Here is a 16,535-nt window from a genome sequence, read left to right on the forward strand (position 1 = left end):
AAGGGTTCAGACTTGGACTTCGACCGCCAGTGTAGCGTAGTGGTTAAGAGCGGTGAACTCTGGAGAACCAGGTTTGATTCCCCACTCCTCCACGTGAGTAGCAGACTCTAATCTGGAGAACTGGGTTTAATTCCCCATGAGCGGCGGACTCTAATCTGGAGAACCGGGTTGGTTTCCCCACTCCTCCACATGAAGCCAGCTCTCTCCGAACTCTCTCAGCCCCACCTACCTCACAAGGTGTCTGTTGTGGGGAGAGGAAGGGAAGGAGATTGTAAGCCGGTTTGATTCTTCTTCAAAGGTAGAGAAAATCGGCATATAAAAACCAACTCCTCTTCTTCTTCTTTGCACTGGGAGCCGTAATTCACCTCTTTCCACCTTTGCTAGCTGAGCCTTAGCGCGGTATCATTAAAACGGTGCCTTTGCCAGATCTTGGGCAGCTCACTGGAGCGTGTGGGAGATTTATGGATGAAAACCAACACTCATGGATGATAACCAGAGATTTATGGATTATAACCGGAGTCGGGCACCTGTGCCGATGACGGTCTCTGGAGGTATTCCAAAGGCTGGGTCGAATTCTGATGTGTGGGGATGTATACTCGATGAGATCATGAAGTGGGGCCCCTTCCAATTTCATGATCTGCGATGGCCTGAAGAATTTCGTAACTGCGGAGAACATTCCTTGGAAGAGATTGCCAAGGGAGGCTATCCATCCGTGGAAGTTTTTGCATTTTGTTTTTAAAAACTATAGGCTTCATAAACATACGGTCAGGAGCAGTTAAGACCTAATTGATCCCTCCTTCGTGTAGTGGTGGTGGACTCAGATGACCTCTAGAGGCCCTTTCCTAGACCCCCACGGCCCTTCCCTTCTTTTCTTGGATGCAGTGTTTGGCTGGAAGGTCACAGTGAACAGTTCTGAGCTTCTCTTGCATACAAACAATTCCCTCATCCCTCGGCTCCCTTTCTCCCTTCTGCTGGAGGAGCAGTGGGCATCCGTGCAGCTGAATCTCCCTTGGCGGGACGCATCTATTAAGAGCTTTAGCTGCCTTCCTGGTTTCCGATTGCTTGGCTTGCAGCTGAGGCAGCTGGCCCTTGTGTGTCTCTGTGTGTATGTGTTGCGGGGGGGGGGGAGGGAGAGAAGCTGGAAGTGGCAAACACAGAAAGGCCTGTGAGTCTGGAGCAGAGGGCACGAACTAATGGCGTGCATGCCACCGTGATGCACCTCCAAGGGGAGGGGGGGAATTTGGCCTGCGTTTGACCTAATGCCAAGCCTGGCATGGGGGACCAGGGGTAACTGTATGGCGTTTGTTGGTGGGTTTCCTTGCTGGACTGTCTTCCCCCCACCCCCCCACCCCAACTTCAGAATATTCAAAAGTGTATGGGGGAAACTTGCAAATGGGAGTTGGTCCTTCAGTTGATGCTTCTGAGATCTCCCTCCCTCCCTCCCTCCCTTCCTTCCTGTTTCCTACTGACCCTGGAGCTAGAATGAGCAAGGACAAATGAGCTTCAGAAAGAAACAGCAAAATGGCCTCAGAAAGGCATTTTTTAAAAATATATATTTTATTTTTATATATTGGGGTACAGAAAAAAAAAGCAGCTAAAAAGAAAAGGGGAAAATCAAAGCAAAGAATATGTTAGGGTCCAAGTTTCAGTGTAATAATACATATGTGCACCCTTCATCAACTTTAAACTTAAATTACTGGTTTCTAGTTCTAATTATTGATTTATCATTCTTCTGAATTGCACACTAAAGAGCAAAAAGGTTGGAAGCAATTAATAATCAGGTAATAACTATTGCAGTATAATACATACATACACATTTGTGTTTAGCAAAGTTTCCTATCTGGTCATGAATAGCAGGCCCTACCAGCTGAAACAAACAAGGTTTAAACTGTTTTTATCTCAAGGCCTCCTTTTGGGTACAAGTTCACCAATACTCTCACAGGTTATAGGGTTCAGCTTTCCTCTTCTCCTTGTTGGCAAGCTCGTATGTGGGGTCACCAACCCTCCGAGGGTGCTGTCGAAAATTCAGAGATGATGTAATGTTCTTCCAGGAAAATGTGAACTCTGCTCTTGGTACCCAGAGCCCAGAATTGCATGTAGCATTGAAACGGAAATATATTTTCACCTTTAACATGGGAGTGGGTCATGATAGGATGGTGTGTGGGATTTGCATGGGTAGCTTTTATCCTAAAAAAAGGGGGGGGGGAACCTTTGGGGAAAAACAGGGGAAGTCTAGTTGTTGCTGGAGGGGGGGTCACCTTCTGAAAATGAACTGGAAAATGCTCAGTGCTTTCTAGAGTCACATCTGGCTACTGTTTTGCTTGGCTGTCAGCTAAAAAAAAGGTGACGGTGCGTTTTGGGGGCACATTTCTTTATCTGCTTCCCCCTTACTGTGATGTCTAAAATTTGAACACTTTTATTTCTCTCCCTCGTAAGGATTTTAGTTCTTGGTCTCCTCTTAAGTGCTTCCAACTTTTTTGCTCCTCTGGAGACCAGGTCCTATGAGGAAATGTTGAAGGAGCTGGGTAGGTTTAGTCTGAGGAGGAGATGACTGAGAAGGGGATATGATAACCATCTTCAAGTACTTGAAGGGCTGTCATATAGAGGATGGTGCCTAGTTTTTTTTCTGTTGCCCCAGATGGTCGGACCAGAACCAACGGGTTGAAATTAAATCAAAAGAGTTTCCGTCTAGACATCAGGAAGAACTTTCTAACAGTTAGAGCGGTTCCTCAATGGAACAGGCTTCCTCGGGAGGTGGTAAGCACTCCTTCCCTGGAGGTTTTTAAGCAGAGGCTAGATGGCCATCTGTCAGCAATGCTGATTCTGTGACCTTAGGCAGCTCATGAGAGGGAGGGCATCTTGGCCATCTTCTGGGCATGGAGTAGAGGTCACTGGGGGTGTGGGGGGAAGGTAGTTGTGATTTTCCTGCATTGTGCAGGGGATTGGAATAGATGACCCTGGTGGTCCCTTCCAACTCTATGATTCTATGGTTTAGAACATTGGAAGACTACTGTTATTGAAACGCTTGCCACTTTATCTGTAAAACATACAACGGGGTCCGCAACCATTTGACATTTTGGGAATGCTGCGAACAGATATTGGGTGCCACAACAAAATGGCGGCCATGGGGGGGGGCTGGGTCCAACTCCAGTCACACACATGAAGTTGCCTTATACTGAATCACACCGCAGGTCCATCACAGTCAGTAAAGTCAGACTGGCAGCAACTCTCCAGGGTCTCAGGTGGAGATCTTTCACATTACCCCATTCTTTAAATGGGGAATTGAATCTGGGACCCTCTGAATCTGGGACCCACTGGGCCGTGGCAGAGAATTTATTTTTATATGCCGACTTTCACTGCCACTTAAGGAAGAATCACAGTCTTACAATCACTTCCCCTCCCCACAACAGTCACCCGGTGAGATAGGTGGGGCTGAGATAGCTCTAAGAGAGCTGTGACTAGCCCAAGGTCACCCAGCTGGCTTCATGTGGAGGAGTGGGGAAACCAACCTGGTTCACCAGATTAGCCTCCGCCGCTCATGTGGAGGAGAGGGGAATCAAACCCGGTTCTCCAGATCAGAGTCCACCGCTCTTAACCACTGCACCACTCTGGCTCTCTTTACATGCACAAGAGCATGTGAGTGGCCAAAGTTATCTGGTGAACTTCGTGACACGGTGGGGTTTCGAATCTGGGCCTTGCCAGTCCGAAACTGATCCTCTGATTGCGGTACCACGCTGACTGTCACATCCGTGTCTCTTTGCTCCATCTTTTGTCGCTCGTGTGTGTGTTTGTGGCGATGCGGTTTGGTTCTCAGAGTCATTTCAGGGAATCAGATATATAGATTGGGGAGTGTGTTACGTGTTGTGCTTTTAGGGGAAAAGATTAATTGTCATAATCCAGTCCCCGTTGAGGGAGGCATTGCGAGGTGCCGTAAATGGATGCATGTGCACAACGCTTGCCCCATTTATTATTCCCCCCCCCCTCTGCACGCATCTGCAAAGCAAAAGTACTCTTTACAAAGGAGCTTTGATTATTTCGGTAGTTTGGTGAGTCATTCCTCATTGGAGTCGGTCGCGTTGTTGGGTTCTGTTTTCCTTTTCCTTCACGGCAATTAGGGGTTTGAAGCATTTGTCCCATGGTAACGAGAAGTGTGTTCCTTTTGTCAATAACAATATATTCCGCGCACATTAATAAGCCGACGTGCGTTCGGAGCCCTCCGAAGCCGACGTGTGGAGTGTGGCGAGAGGGGAAGGCTTAATTGCTACGCTTATTGAAGGCGATTAATCCTGTTGATTGAGGAGCTGGGAACAGGGGGCCGGGGTTGCACAGGGCTGTGTGATGGGAACGCGACACGCGGCAATGAAAATACGTTTACTAGGCAAATGATACAGGTGGGTGCATTTATGGAGGATATTTTCGATGCTTGCCCTGATCCCCCTCCCATAAATTCTCGGTCCCCAGTTAAAGGAGGTGGCCACATATCCGACTTTCTCTACCACTTAAGGGAGACTCAGACTGGCTTACAATCACCTTCCCTCCCCCCCCCACAGACACCCTGTGAGGTAGGTGGGGCCAAGAGAGCTGTGACTAGCCCAAGGTCACCCAGCTGGCTTTGTGTGTAGGAGAGTGGGGAAATCAACTCAGTTCACTAGATTAGCCTCCGCCACTCAAACCCGGTTCTCCAGATCGGAGACCACCGCTCCAAACCACCGCTCTTAAGTACTACTGCTCTGGCTCTCACCACGCTGGACTGTAAGAACATAAGAAAAGCCATGCTGGATCAGACCAAGGTCCAGCGGTGTGTTCATACAATGGGACTGTGGTTTCCGAAAGGGCAGAAAACCCACTAGGTGAGCCTTCTGCAGCCTGCAGTGGGTCTCCAGCTGGTGGCCTGAGCAGGTATCAGGTGGAGATTCAGCCTGTGTGCCCATCCCACCCAGTGTGTTGTAGAGGTGAAGCATGGCGGACTGTAATCAGGAGAACTGGGTTCGATTCCCCACTCCTCCCTATGAGCGGCGGACTCTAATCTGGAGAACCATTTTTCTCTCTCTCCCATAATACTAGAACGCTGGGTCATCTGCTGAAGCTGGAGGGTGAGAGATTCAAAACAGATAAAAGGAAGTATTTTTTCACACAACACATAGTTAAATTGTGGAACTCCCTGCCCCAGGATGTGGTGATGGCTGCCAACTTGGAAGGCTTGAAGAGGGGAGTGGACATGTTCATGGAGGAGAGGGCTATCCATGGCTGCTAGTCAAAACTGATTCTAGTCTCGATGCATACCTATTCTCTCCAAGGTCAGAGGAGCATGCCTGTTATATTAGGTGATGTGGAACACAGGCAGGATAATGCTGCTGCAGTCATCTTGTTTGTGGGCTTCCTAGAGGCACCTGGTTGGCCACTGTGTGAACAGACTGCTGGACTTGATGGGCCTTGGTCTGATCCAGCAGGGCTTTTCTTATGTTCTAGAACCGGGTTGGTTTCACCACTCCCACACACAAAGCCTGCTGGGTGACCTTGGGCTAGTCACAGCTCTCTCCAAAGTCTCTCAGCCTCACCTACCTCACAAGGTGCCTGTTGTGGAGAAGGGAAGGGAAGGAGATTGTAAGCCGCTTTGGGACTCCTGAAGGTAGAGAAAAGCAGTGTATAAAAACCAACTCTTCTTCTTCTTTGACCAGTGGAAGGCAGTTCCAATTTGTCTCCTGGCACTTCCGGGCCAGAGGACACGAGATGGCATTCTCTGATCTCTACAGAATAACTTCCGAATCAGACGTACCCTCTGGTTTCAGCAATTAGGAACCCTACTCTGATTACTAACTGCCTTTGTTTTGCCTTCTTGGCAGCCATGTGCGAACTGGGTCTAGTGGAGATGGCACTTGATTCAGCTTGCGTGGCCCCCGCATGAAGCTACCTTATGCCGAGTCAGACCCTTGGCCCATTAGGGTTGGTCTTGTCTACTCTGACTGGCAGCAGCTCTCCAGGGTCTTAGGAAGAGGGCTTTCGCATCACCTGACTTCTTTAACTGGAGGTGCCAGAAGTTGAACCGGGGACCTTGGGTATGCAAAGCAAGCTTTCCATTGTGGCTATTGATTGCGTGCCCTCCCTGGAAGCATTCGGCAGGGTGGAATGGCCAAGCTGTTGAGGGCGGGCGAGAGGTGAATCAAAATGGATCTGGCTCTGTGTAGAAAGTTGGGTCGTTCTGGGATGCACAAATTTGAATGGAGCCCTGTCTGTGGGCTTGTTGAGGTGGCCTACCTCGCAGGGCTGTTGCAAGGGCAGATGCCACAAAGATGGCAGAGCACTTTGCAAGTAATGGGGGAAAATGTGCTCTGCCAATGCGAAATTCTATGTCAAGGGCTGGCAAGCAAAGTCTGTTGGCAGCCAGGCCAGTGGCAAAAACTTAGAAGACTGTGGCTCCGTGGTAGAGTATCTGCTTTGCATGCAGAAGGTCCCAGGCTCAGTCCCCGGCATCTCCAGTTAAAAGGTTCAGGTAGTTGGTGATGTAAAAGACCTCTGCCTGAGACCCTGGAGTGCCGCTGCCGGTTTGAGTAGACAATACTGACCTTGATGTTCAGTATAAGGCAGCTTCATCTGTGACTTATGGGGAGGGGCTTTGGCTCAGTGGAAGATCCTCTGCTTTGCATGCAAAAGGTCCCAGGTTCAATCCCCCGCGCATCCAGTTAAAAAGAACTGGCAGTAGGTGATGTGAAAGACCTCTGCCTGAGACCCTGGAGAGCCGCTGCCAGTTTGAGTAGACAGTACTGACCTGGATGGACCTGTGGTGGAATGATCCTGCTCCGATTCTCAGGCCGTATTCCACTCCTGCCCTCTCCCAGGGATTCTCAACCTCTCCTGGAAGGGGTAGTCTTTTTCTCCTTTCGGGAAACCTCTGCCACCACCTGACCGTTGTAGGACTTGCCCACTGGGGTGGGGGTCAGGATTCCCCCCCCCCCCAGCGTCCCTCTCAAACCCTGAGGCCTTGCCTCAGTGTCTTCCGCTTGCCCCACTTCTGGGCACCACGGAGACAAGATCCTGCCTGGGGTGGCCACTGGAGAAATAGCTGCTTGCCAACTGCCAGCCTCCCTCCCTCCTCTCCTGGCCCCCCCCTGTTTTCCAATAGCGTGTTCCAAGCTGGTGGAGGACTATGTTGTACAGAGATCTATGGTCAGCATTCAAAGTTTAAAAGTGTTTATTGAAAGTAAAACATTTCCAGGGATACTTCTAGCACAGCAACAGATTGAGCAAGGGACTCAAAACAACTGGGAGAAAAGCAATTCCTCTGTCCCTCTCTCTATACATGCCCTATCAGATGTTGGAATATAGGACAGGCTCTTAAGCTTAGGGTACTGTATGTCTTTATCTATCTGAGAGAGCTGTGACTAGCCAGAGGTCAAAAGTCATCCAGAGCAGGACCTCTGCGGGTCAGGATGCTTCTCCCCCACCACGGCCACGAGTTGGAGAACGAACCTGGGATTACCTGGAAGGTTTCATAAGCTCTGTCTTCTTCAAGTGTCCCAGCCAAAAGAGGACCTCTCTCCTCATTCTCAGCAGTTTTAATCCTTTTCTGCCTCCACCCACTGACTCGGTCAACCTGGGTCCAAGAAGTTTTTCCTGGAACCTCCAGAAACTTTCTTCCTGGAGCCCCTTCTAGCATTTTAAAACCTCCAAGTCCCATTTCTTCACAGACCAATGTTCTTGTTCAGTATAAGGCAGCTTCATCTGTGACTTTAGGGGAGGGGCTGTGGCTCAAAGGAAGAGTCTCTGCTTTGCATGCGGAAGTTCCCAGGTTCAATCCCCCGGTGCATCCAGTTAAAAGAAACAGGTAGTAGGTGATGTGAAAGACCTCAACCTGAGACCCTGGAGAGCTGCTGCCTGTCTGAGTAGGCAATACTGACCTTAATGGACTGATCGTCTGATTCAGTATGAAGCATCTTTGTGTGTTCATAGCTCAGGCTCAAGCTCAAGACTCTCAGGTATGTCGGAGAGAGAACGTGGCGTCCTCTTTCAGCGATGAGTCAGCCAGACTGGAAGGAGAACCTCAGATCTGGGAACTGCGTAGCAGGCAGAAGCACGGGATTGGCTGTGTGTGTGTGTGTGTGTGGGGGAAAGATATCAGCTGATTCCCAGGGTGAAAAGGATTCTGGGAAGTGGTGACTGTCCCAAATTGAGTTTCCTGCATTTCCCTTCTCTCTCTGAGGAGGAGGGCATCTTGAAACACTGGGTGAGACCCGCTGGTCGTTCAGGGAGGCAGGATGCCCTCCTTTCCTGAGAGCAGAAGGAACCTTCACGGTGAGTAATCCCAGGTTCGTTCTCCAACTCGTGGCCGTGGTGGGGGAGAAGCATCCTGACCCACAGGGCTCCTGCTCTGGATGACTTTTGACCTCTGGCTAGTCACAGCTCTCTCAGCCCCACCTACCTTACAGGGTGTCTGTTGTGGGGAGGGGAAGGTGATTGTAAGCAGGTTCGATTCTCCCTTAAGTGGTAGAGAAAGTCGGCATATGAAAGCCAACTCTTCTACTTCTTTTTTCAGATGCATACTGATTCCTCTTTGCAACCCAGGACTGAAATTGCTCGGGGTGACTGCAGCTGATTCTTTCTAAAAAATAAAACAAAACCCTTCCCTCTTCCCCAGGTCTCAGGAGCTGCACGCCAGAGCCGATGCACATGCCTACCTGTCCGACCTGAGCAAACAGTCGGAAATGGAGTACCTCGAGACCAAACGCCCCCGGCTGGAGCTGCTGCAAGACCCCCTGATGAGGCACTCTCCTCTGCTCAACCAGAGTCAGCAGGGAGGGACAGAGGATCTCTCAAAGGTAAGTCGCAGGCCCTGCCTGAGCCAGGCGCAGACGGTGTGTTTGCTCGCGAGAAAGGGGCCTGCCAGAAATAACCGGCTCTTACCTGTGTGGCCTGTGATATTTTTTTGTTGCGGCTCTTTTTGCAGTAGAGGGATAGCAAGTGGCTGTGGCCAGCCTGCCTCCTCTGAGTTGAAGAGGCCGCAGTCTTCTCCATTTTGTAGGGTGCCATGGCTTGAAGGCCGCTGAGCTCAAGGCGAGCCAAGGCCGGTCCATAATGCATTGGACATTAAGAGTCCACTGGCAAATGGACAAGGTAGCCCTCCTAAAAGACAGGTATCACCACACTCCTTTTTACCAACGATTATGCCCATGCAAAACAGAGAAGGTGGAAACCATAGAACATGTTCTGCTGCAATGCCCTTTTTACAACGATACACGATCGCAGTATATTCTCCCTGTATTGTCAGCCTTTCCTGGGAGATCTGAAGAAGCTAAAGTTTCCCTTCTCTTAGCAGACTCCTCTCGGGAGATAATCACCCAAGTGTCCAAATTTTGCCTTGGGTCTTGTGGGATTCGAAAACGGCTGACTGAAAATCTTACCCCATAGCTGATCTTTCCTCCTCCTGTTCAGATCATCTCTCCCAGAACCATTTTTTTCCTTTTATTTTAACCGAACTTTTAATTTTTATTCAGAGCTGATTTTGCATCAAAATAAAGATTATTTGATTTGATTTGAAATGGACAAGGTTAATGGAAGGAGGGTAGGAGGAAAGAAGATGTAGAAGAATGGTGGCTTCAGAAGCAGGAATTAAGGCAAGACGCAAGTTTGAAGGGCACGGTGGGTAGCAAGTTGGAAGGGCACAGTGGGTAGCATGATGGCCTTTAGCCTGTGTTCAAGTCCTTGTTCATCCCCAGAGCTCAGTCGGGTGTTTTATGCATGGCTGTTTCCCTCGCCGTCAGCCCTCTGAAGACTCCGGATCGTTGTTTTGATTACATAGGCCGTTTCCATCAGAGGTCGCCTCGCTTCCCCCCTTGCGTTTCCCCGTGTTTTGCCTGCATTTTCAGGGACCTGTTTTATATTGAATTTCAAAATGCGGGAAAATGCGAGGCGACCTCTGATGGTCGGTAACGGCCTACGTAATCAAAACAAAGACCCGAAGCTGTCGGAGGGGGTTGATGGCAAGAGAAACAGCCATGCATAAAAGACCTCGGCGAACAGCCACAATCTTGCAATGTTTTAAGAGGGCAGCTGTGTTGCTCTGAAGTAGAAAAGCTAGATTCGAGTCCAGTAACACTTTAGGGACCAACACAATTTTTGGGTTGTATGACCTTTCGACAGCTGAAGCGCGCTGTGTGACTCTCCGAATCTTATACCCTGAAAATTTTGTTAGTCTCTAAGATTGTTAATCTCTAAATTGTGGAACTCCTTGCCCCAGGATGTGGTGATGGCTGCCAACTTGGAAGGCTTTAAGAGGGGAGTGGACATGTTCATGGAAGAGAGGGCTATTCATGGCTACTAGTAAAAATGAATACTGGTCATGATGCATACCTATTCCCTCCAGGATCAGAGGAGCATGCCTGATATATTAGGTGCTGTGGAACACAGGCAGGATGGTGCTGCTGCAGTCGTCCTGTTTGTGGGCTTCCTGGAGGCCCCTGGTTGGCCACTGTGTGAACAGACTGCTGGATATGATGGGCCTTGGTCTGACCAACCATGGCCTTTCTTATGTTCTTATGTGGTGGTGGCTACCAACTTGGAAGGCTTTAAGAGGGGAGTGGACATGTTCATGGAAGAGAGGGCTATCCATGGCTACTAGTCAAAATGGATGCATCCCTACTCTCTCCAGGATCAGAGGAGCATGCCTAGTATATTAGGTGCTGTAGAAGACAGGCAGGATGGTGCTGCTGCAGCCGTCTTGTTTGTGGGCTTCCTAGTGGCACCTGGTTGACCACTTTGTGAACCGACTGCTGGACTTGATGGCCCTTGGTCTAATCCTGCAGGGCTTTTCTTAAGTTCTTATAAGATGCTACTGGACACTAATTTAGCTAATCCTGCCATGGTTATTTAATTACTTCTAACATTTAGATATTTTCTTTCAGCATTTGGTTCCCAAAGTAGCTGGTAGGGAACATAATGCAACGAGGTGGGAAGTTAACCGAATCCTCCTGTCGTTCTGAATGCTGCCCATCAGACGTGGGCCTGGCTCATTCTCCCCTGCAGGGCGGCTGGCAGCTGCTGGAGGTGGGGGGACCACGTGGCAGGGGGCCAGGAAAGTGTAGATGGAAGGGCACCTTGTTCTCTCCCCCTCTCCTGCTTTGCAACACCAGCTGATGAAGTAGAGAGCTGTAGGCTGGGAAGGAGAGAGGGGAGAGATGGAAAATTGTATTCAGGGATGAATCGGAGCGAAGAAGCACGGAAGGCATTGGTATAGGAGGCAAGAGGGCAGGACACCCTGGGAGGCTGTTTGGAGGGTAGGTGTTTGGGTCACAGGTTGCCCTCTGTGGGCACAGGTTTGTTGACCCCTGGGAATCCCTGGTATTCTGATTTACAGGCTGGAGGGTAGATGGGCTGTAAATATAATGCGGGAGTGTCCCACACTGACCTGAGAAGAGCAGGTGGAATCTTTGGCTGCGGGAGCAGAGAATCTCCCCTCAAGGTAGTGGACTAGATTAAGTGGCTGATAGTCTCTTTTCAACCCTACAGGTCCTTGGATTCACCCCCCCCCCGACTCATTTGCTCTGAGAGATTTTAAATTGGCTGTAGGAGGTTACTCTGAAAAGCACAGTTAACTTGTGGAACTCCCTGCCCCAGGATGTGGTGATGGCTGCCAACTTGGAAGGCTTGAAGAGGGGAGTGGACATGTTCATGGAGGAGAGGGCTATCCAAGGCTGCTAGTAAAAATGGATACTAGTCATGATACATACCTATTCTCTCCAGGATCAGAGGAGTATGTCTAATATATTAGGTGCTTTGGAACACAGGCAGGATAATGCTGCCACAGTTGTTTGGGGGCTTCCTAGAGGTCCCTGGTTGGCCACTGTGTGAACAGACTGCTGGACTTGATGGGCCTGGGTCTGATCCAGCATGGCCTTTCTTACGTTCTTATGTTCATATTCTGAACTATATGAAAAAAGGACTGGGTGAAATCCTACTTGCCAATAATAAGCACTTCTGTGTGTGCAGCGATGATTTTCCGTGAAACGTGTATTTTAAAAACAAACACGCCTCCAAAATCTTGCACCAGGGTTTCTGCCTGGAACACACATTGCTTGCCAGGGAATCCTACATTTTGCAAGTCGCTGCTCCATCTTCTGACTGGATGCAGAGTTCAAGCGGTGTGATCTCTAGGACTGTCCAGTAAAACAGTTAAAATTCTAGGCAGAGAAAAATGGAATTCCACAGCCTGCATGGATCATGCTAGTTGTTGAGAAAAGCATACATCCTTTCTCTTACTTTGCTTAATTTATTATATATATATATTTTACTGTGTTCCGTAGTTTTTGGAAGTCTTGAGAAGAGCAACAAGCCGTGCAGGATTCTGAAGCTCAGCTCTTCCAGCTAAAGTTCTGGGGCCATGCCTTTGGCTTCTGAAAGTTCGGCAGGCATTTCTCGCACCCTTCCAAGCATATCTTTGCGGTCATGAGGGCTGGGAGTTTGTTCTCTGCTTGCAGTTGAAAGCTGAGATCGAGGGTGTCAAACTCATTTGTTACGAGGGCCGGATATGACAAATGTCACTTGGTCAGGCTGGGCCATGCCTCGCCAGCCCAGATCGGGACTGGGGAGAGTGGCTGCCTCAGAAGAGCTCTCAAGGGGCCGGATCTGGCCCGTGGGCCGTATTTTTGACGGCCTTGGCGGAGATTCTCAAGAATTCACACAAGTGCAAAATCCAAGTTGACAAACAACTCTGATCCCTCCTTTCCCTATGCAGACAGAATTGGGTGGGATTCTTAGCAGCCAGCCCTTTCTCATGGAGGCTTTGCCGTTGTGTGCTGCTTCAGATCTCTTCAGTCACACATCTGACCTTGCAAAATGCCACCTCCTAAGGGTTTCGCTGACCTTCTTTAGCACTTCCCTTCACTTGCTCCTCTTCAACCCCTCCTCTGGAGAGTCACCACCAGTCCGAGTAGACAGCATTGACCTTGGTGGTCTGATCCAGCGTAAGGCCAGCTTCATGTGTACTCTCTGTCAGCTGAATCTACCTCACGGGGATGTTGTGTGGAGGGGGAGCAAGATGGCAACAGGAGAGCCAGGTATGGCTGAGCACCTTAGAAGGAAAATTGCCATGGAAATAGATCACGATGGATATAAAAAATAAAAGAGGTCTATATTTTAACGAAGGTAACCGCTTACCAAAACAGTAATGATATTAATAGTGTAGACCTCTTATGGACAAGACCGATTCAAAGAATAGAAATGTCCATTTTGTAGTAAGATATAGTTTTGGCTAAGCGAGAAGGAGTTACTGATGTAGAGCTGTAAAGTATTTTACGAGATTTCATATGATTATGCGACCATCTGTTGTCAGTTTATGCATATATCTATTGTTGATTGTCCATTAAATTTAATTTTTTAAAAAGATCATGATAGTAGCCATGTTAGTCTATCTGTAGAAAAGAGCCAGTAATACTTAAAGATTAACTGCCAAAAATGATCCATCCATCCATCCATCCATCCAGATCCTCCCACAGTTGATGCCTGCGGACTATTACACCAGCGGTGAAATTCCTGCAGCTTTGTTTGTGGGTCTCCTTCACAATGTTATTTTGTCTGTTGCTGGGATTAACTGCTCAGGAGTTTGCATGGTCCCCCCTCCCCTTCCCCAGAGGGCTGGGCCTTGCAGTTATTAACGGAAATGGCTGGAGCACGAGTCGACCTTGGCAAGCGTCCCAGTTGGCCAGAGAGCGACTGGCAAAGGCCTAATCCCTAATTGAGTAATCTAGTGCCGGTGGAGAAATCCGCAGCTTCTTGGATTCGGGAAGCTTCAGTGCCATTCAGAAAGGAAGGCTCAGGAGAGCAGCATAGCTATCTCCTCTCTGGGTTGGATCTTGTAGATCTTTTCCAGGGTAGCATAGTGGTTAACAGTGGTAGAGTGGTGGGCTCTGATCTGGAGAACCGGGTTTGATTCCCCACTCCTCCACATGAGCAGCGGAACCTAATCTGGTGAGCCAGGTTGGTTTCCCCACTCTTACACATGAAGCCAGCTGGGTGACCTTGGGCTAGTCACAGCTCTCTTTGAGCGCTCTCAGCCCCACCTACCTCACAGAGTGTTTGGTGTGGGGGGAAGGGAAGGTGATTGGAAGCCGGTTTGATTCTTTCTTAATTGGTCGGCATATAAAAACCAGCTGTTCTTCTCCTTCTCCTTTTCCTTCTCTTCCTCCTCCTCCTCCTCCTCCTTCTTCTCCTTCTTCTTCCTCCTCCTTCTTCTTCTCCTTCTTCCTCCTCCTCCTTCTTCTCCTTCCTCCTCCTCTTCCTCCTCCTCTTCCTCTATTTACAAGGGCACTTTCCCAATCCCAAGCACTTCCGGGGACATGGGAAAATGTCGCCATTAGTGTTATGGATCTGCAGGATCCAAGACTTTCCCAGTCGCCACAGTTTGGGAACGAATTGGGGAAGACGTCAAGGTAGTATCTTGGTTTCCATAAAGGGTGTGTGTGTGTGTGTGTGTGTGTGTGTGTGTGTGTGTGTGTGTGTGTGTGTGTGTGTGTGTGGATAGGGGAAGCCCTGCAGAGAGGCGGAGGGAGAGGCCACAGAACAGATTCTGTGGCTCAGGACGGTAGAGCGGAGGCTGGAGGGAGATAGCCCGTGGGGCTTGCGCCTGGGAGCGAGGGCCAAGGCCTGCGGCAGCTACATCCCAGATTAGCTGCTGGTGCCTTCCTTTCTGCCTAAAAGCTCTGCATTTCATTTAAATATGCATGCTTGGGGAGAGGAGAGAGAGCTAGAGAAAGGTATCCATGCACTTCAGGGTGCGTGACAAAACTCGTTTCACTCACGTACATGTGTACCCGTGGACCCATGCCCGATAAGGGCTGAGGTAGTTCCTAAAGAGAGAGGGTTAAGTGTACACTTTTACCCAAAATGATGCCCTTCATTTCAGATGTCCTTCTCCTTAATCTTCAGTCAGTGGGGGTGGGTTGCTGTTTTCCATCGTTGACGCGAAGGCGCTCTGCACTAGAAGAAGAGTTGGTTTTATACCCTGCTTTTCTCTACCTTTAAGGAGTCTCAAAGCAGCTCACCATCACCTTCCCCTCCCTGCAACAGACACCTTGTGAGGTAGGTGTGGCTGAGGGAGTTCGGAGAGAACCGTGACTAGCCCAAGGTCACCCAGCAGGCTTCATGTGGAGGAGTGGGGAAACCAACCCGGTTCACCAGATCAGAGTAGTGGTGTCAAACTCAATTGCTATGAGGGCTGGATATGACATAAATGTCATTTTGTCGGGCCGGGCCATACCTCGCTAGCCCACATCGAGAGGAGGGGGGTGGGGGTGGGCTGCCTCAGCTGGCTCAAGGGCTGGAGAAGACCTCTTAAGGGGCTAGATCCAGGCTGTGGGCTTTATGCCTGACACTCCTGGATTAGAGTCTGCCACTCATGTGGAAGAGTGGGGAATCAAACCCAGTTCTCCAGGTTAGATTCTGCCACTCATGTGGAGGAGTGGGGAATTAAACCCAGTTCTCTTAACCAGTACACCATGCTGAGTGACTAGGTCAGAGGCACTGTGTTACTTCACTGTTAACGTTGCACATTCCAGATCTCATTTGTGTGTGTTGAGTGCTGTCAAGTCGCTTCCAAGTCATGGCGACCCTATGAATCAATGTCCTCCAAAACGTCCTATCCTTAACAGCCTTGCTCAGGTCTTGCAAATTGAGGGCCGTGACTTCCTTTATAGAGTCAGTCCATCTGTTGTTGGGTCTTCCTCTTTTCCTGCTGCCTTCCACTTTCCCTAGCATGATTGTCTTTTCCAGTGACTGTTGCCTTCTCATAATGTGACCAAAGTACGACAGTTTAGTAATTCTAGCTTCTAGGGTCAGTTCAGGCTTGATTTGATCTATAACCCTCTGATTTGTTTTTTTGGCAGTCCAAGGTATTTCAACACCACATTTCAAAGGAATCTACTTTTTTCCTATCATTTGGGGGAGGATATATATATATAGAGGGAGAGGGAGAGATTGCAAAAAGTGCAGCAGAATTGCAATCCTCTCCACCGTAATAAATGGGTCCCACAGTGCAGGTTGCAGTCCAAGGACTGGAAAGGTTGGCCTCTTCTCTCTCATAATGAGTCTGGTTGCGTTTCTGCTCTGCAGTCTGCTGCTAGCCGTGACTCACGTGTCGAGAGAGGTGAAGGACCGGCATCCTCCTGGAATTACCAGCCCAGCTGTCTGCCCCGTGCCACCCACCTGCCCGGATGCTGCTTTTCGACCCTTTCTTCCAGCACCTCCTGCCCCTGGCTTGTGATTGACTGGCTCAGCCACCATTTAAATTGCCTTTCAGGCTGTAACTGCGGCAAGAGCCTTTCTCCATCTCTCTCCCTCTCTCTTTCCCCCTGCCTCGTTAAGGCTGGCTGCCTCTTCCTAGCGAGCCCGGCTCATCATTTACATAATTAGACCTTTCCGTTCTGTTCCATCAATATTACAAGGTGACATCTCACCCAGTCCGCTCTGGGTGAAAGAGAATCCCTTCACTTCGCGCGTTCCACCTCTGTAATTGGAAGGAATGCTGCGCTCCCCTCCTTCCCTGACCGCCT

The 16,535-nt window shown here is 49.4% G+C and overlaps 1 protein-coding gene across 1 annotated transcript in view; it reads left to right on the forward strand.

Moving 5' to 3' along the window:
- The window catches only part of NCOR2 (nuclear receptor corepressor 2), a 242,578-nt gene that overhangs the window by 15,034 nt on the left and 211,009 nt on the right, over window positions 1–16,535 (forward strand). Inside the window, exon 3 of the mRNA XM_056859087.1 lies at window positions 8,633–8,813. Within this exon, the coding sequence (XP_056715065.1) occupies window positions 8,633–8,813 (181 nt within the window). The remainder of the gene's footprint in view (window positions 1–8,632; window positions 8,814–16,535) is intronic.

This window comes from Euleptes europaea, chromosome 13 (genome assembly GCF_029931775.1).
Source record: "Euleptes europaea isolate rEulEur1 chromosome 13, rEulEur1.hap1, whole genome shotgun sequence".
Classification (NCBI taxonomy): Eukaryota; Metazoa; Chordata; class Lepidosauria; order Squamata; family Sphaerodactylidae; genus Euleptes; species Euleptes europaea.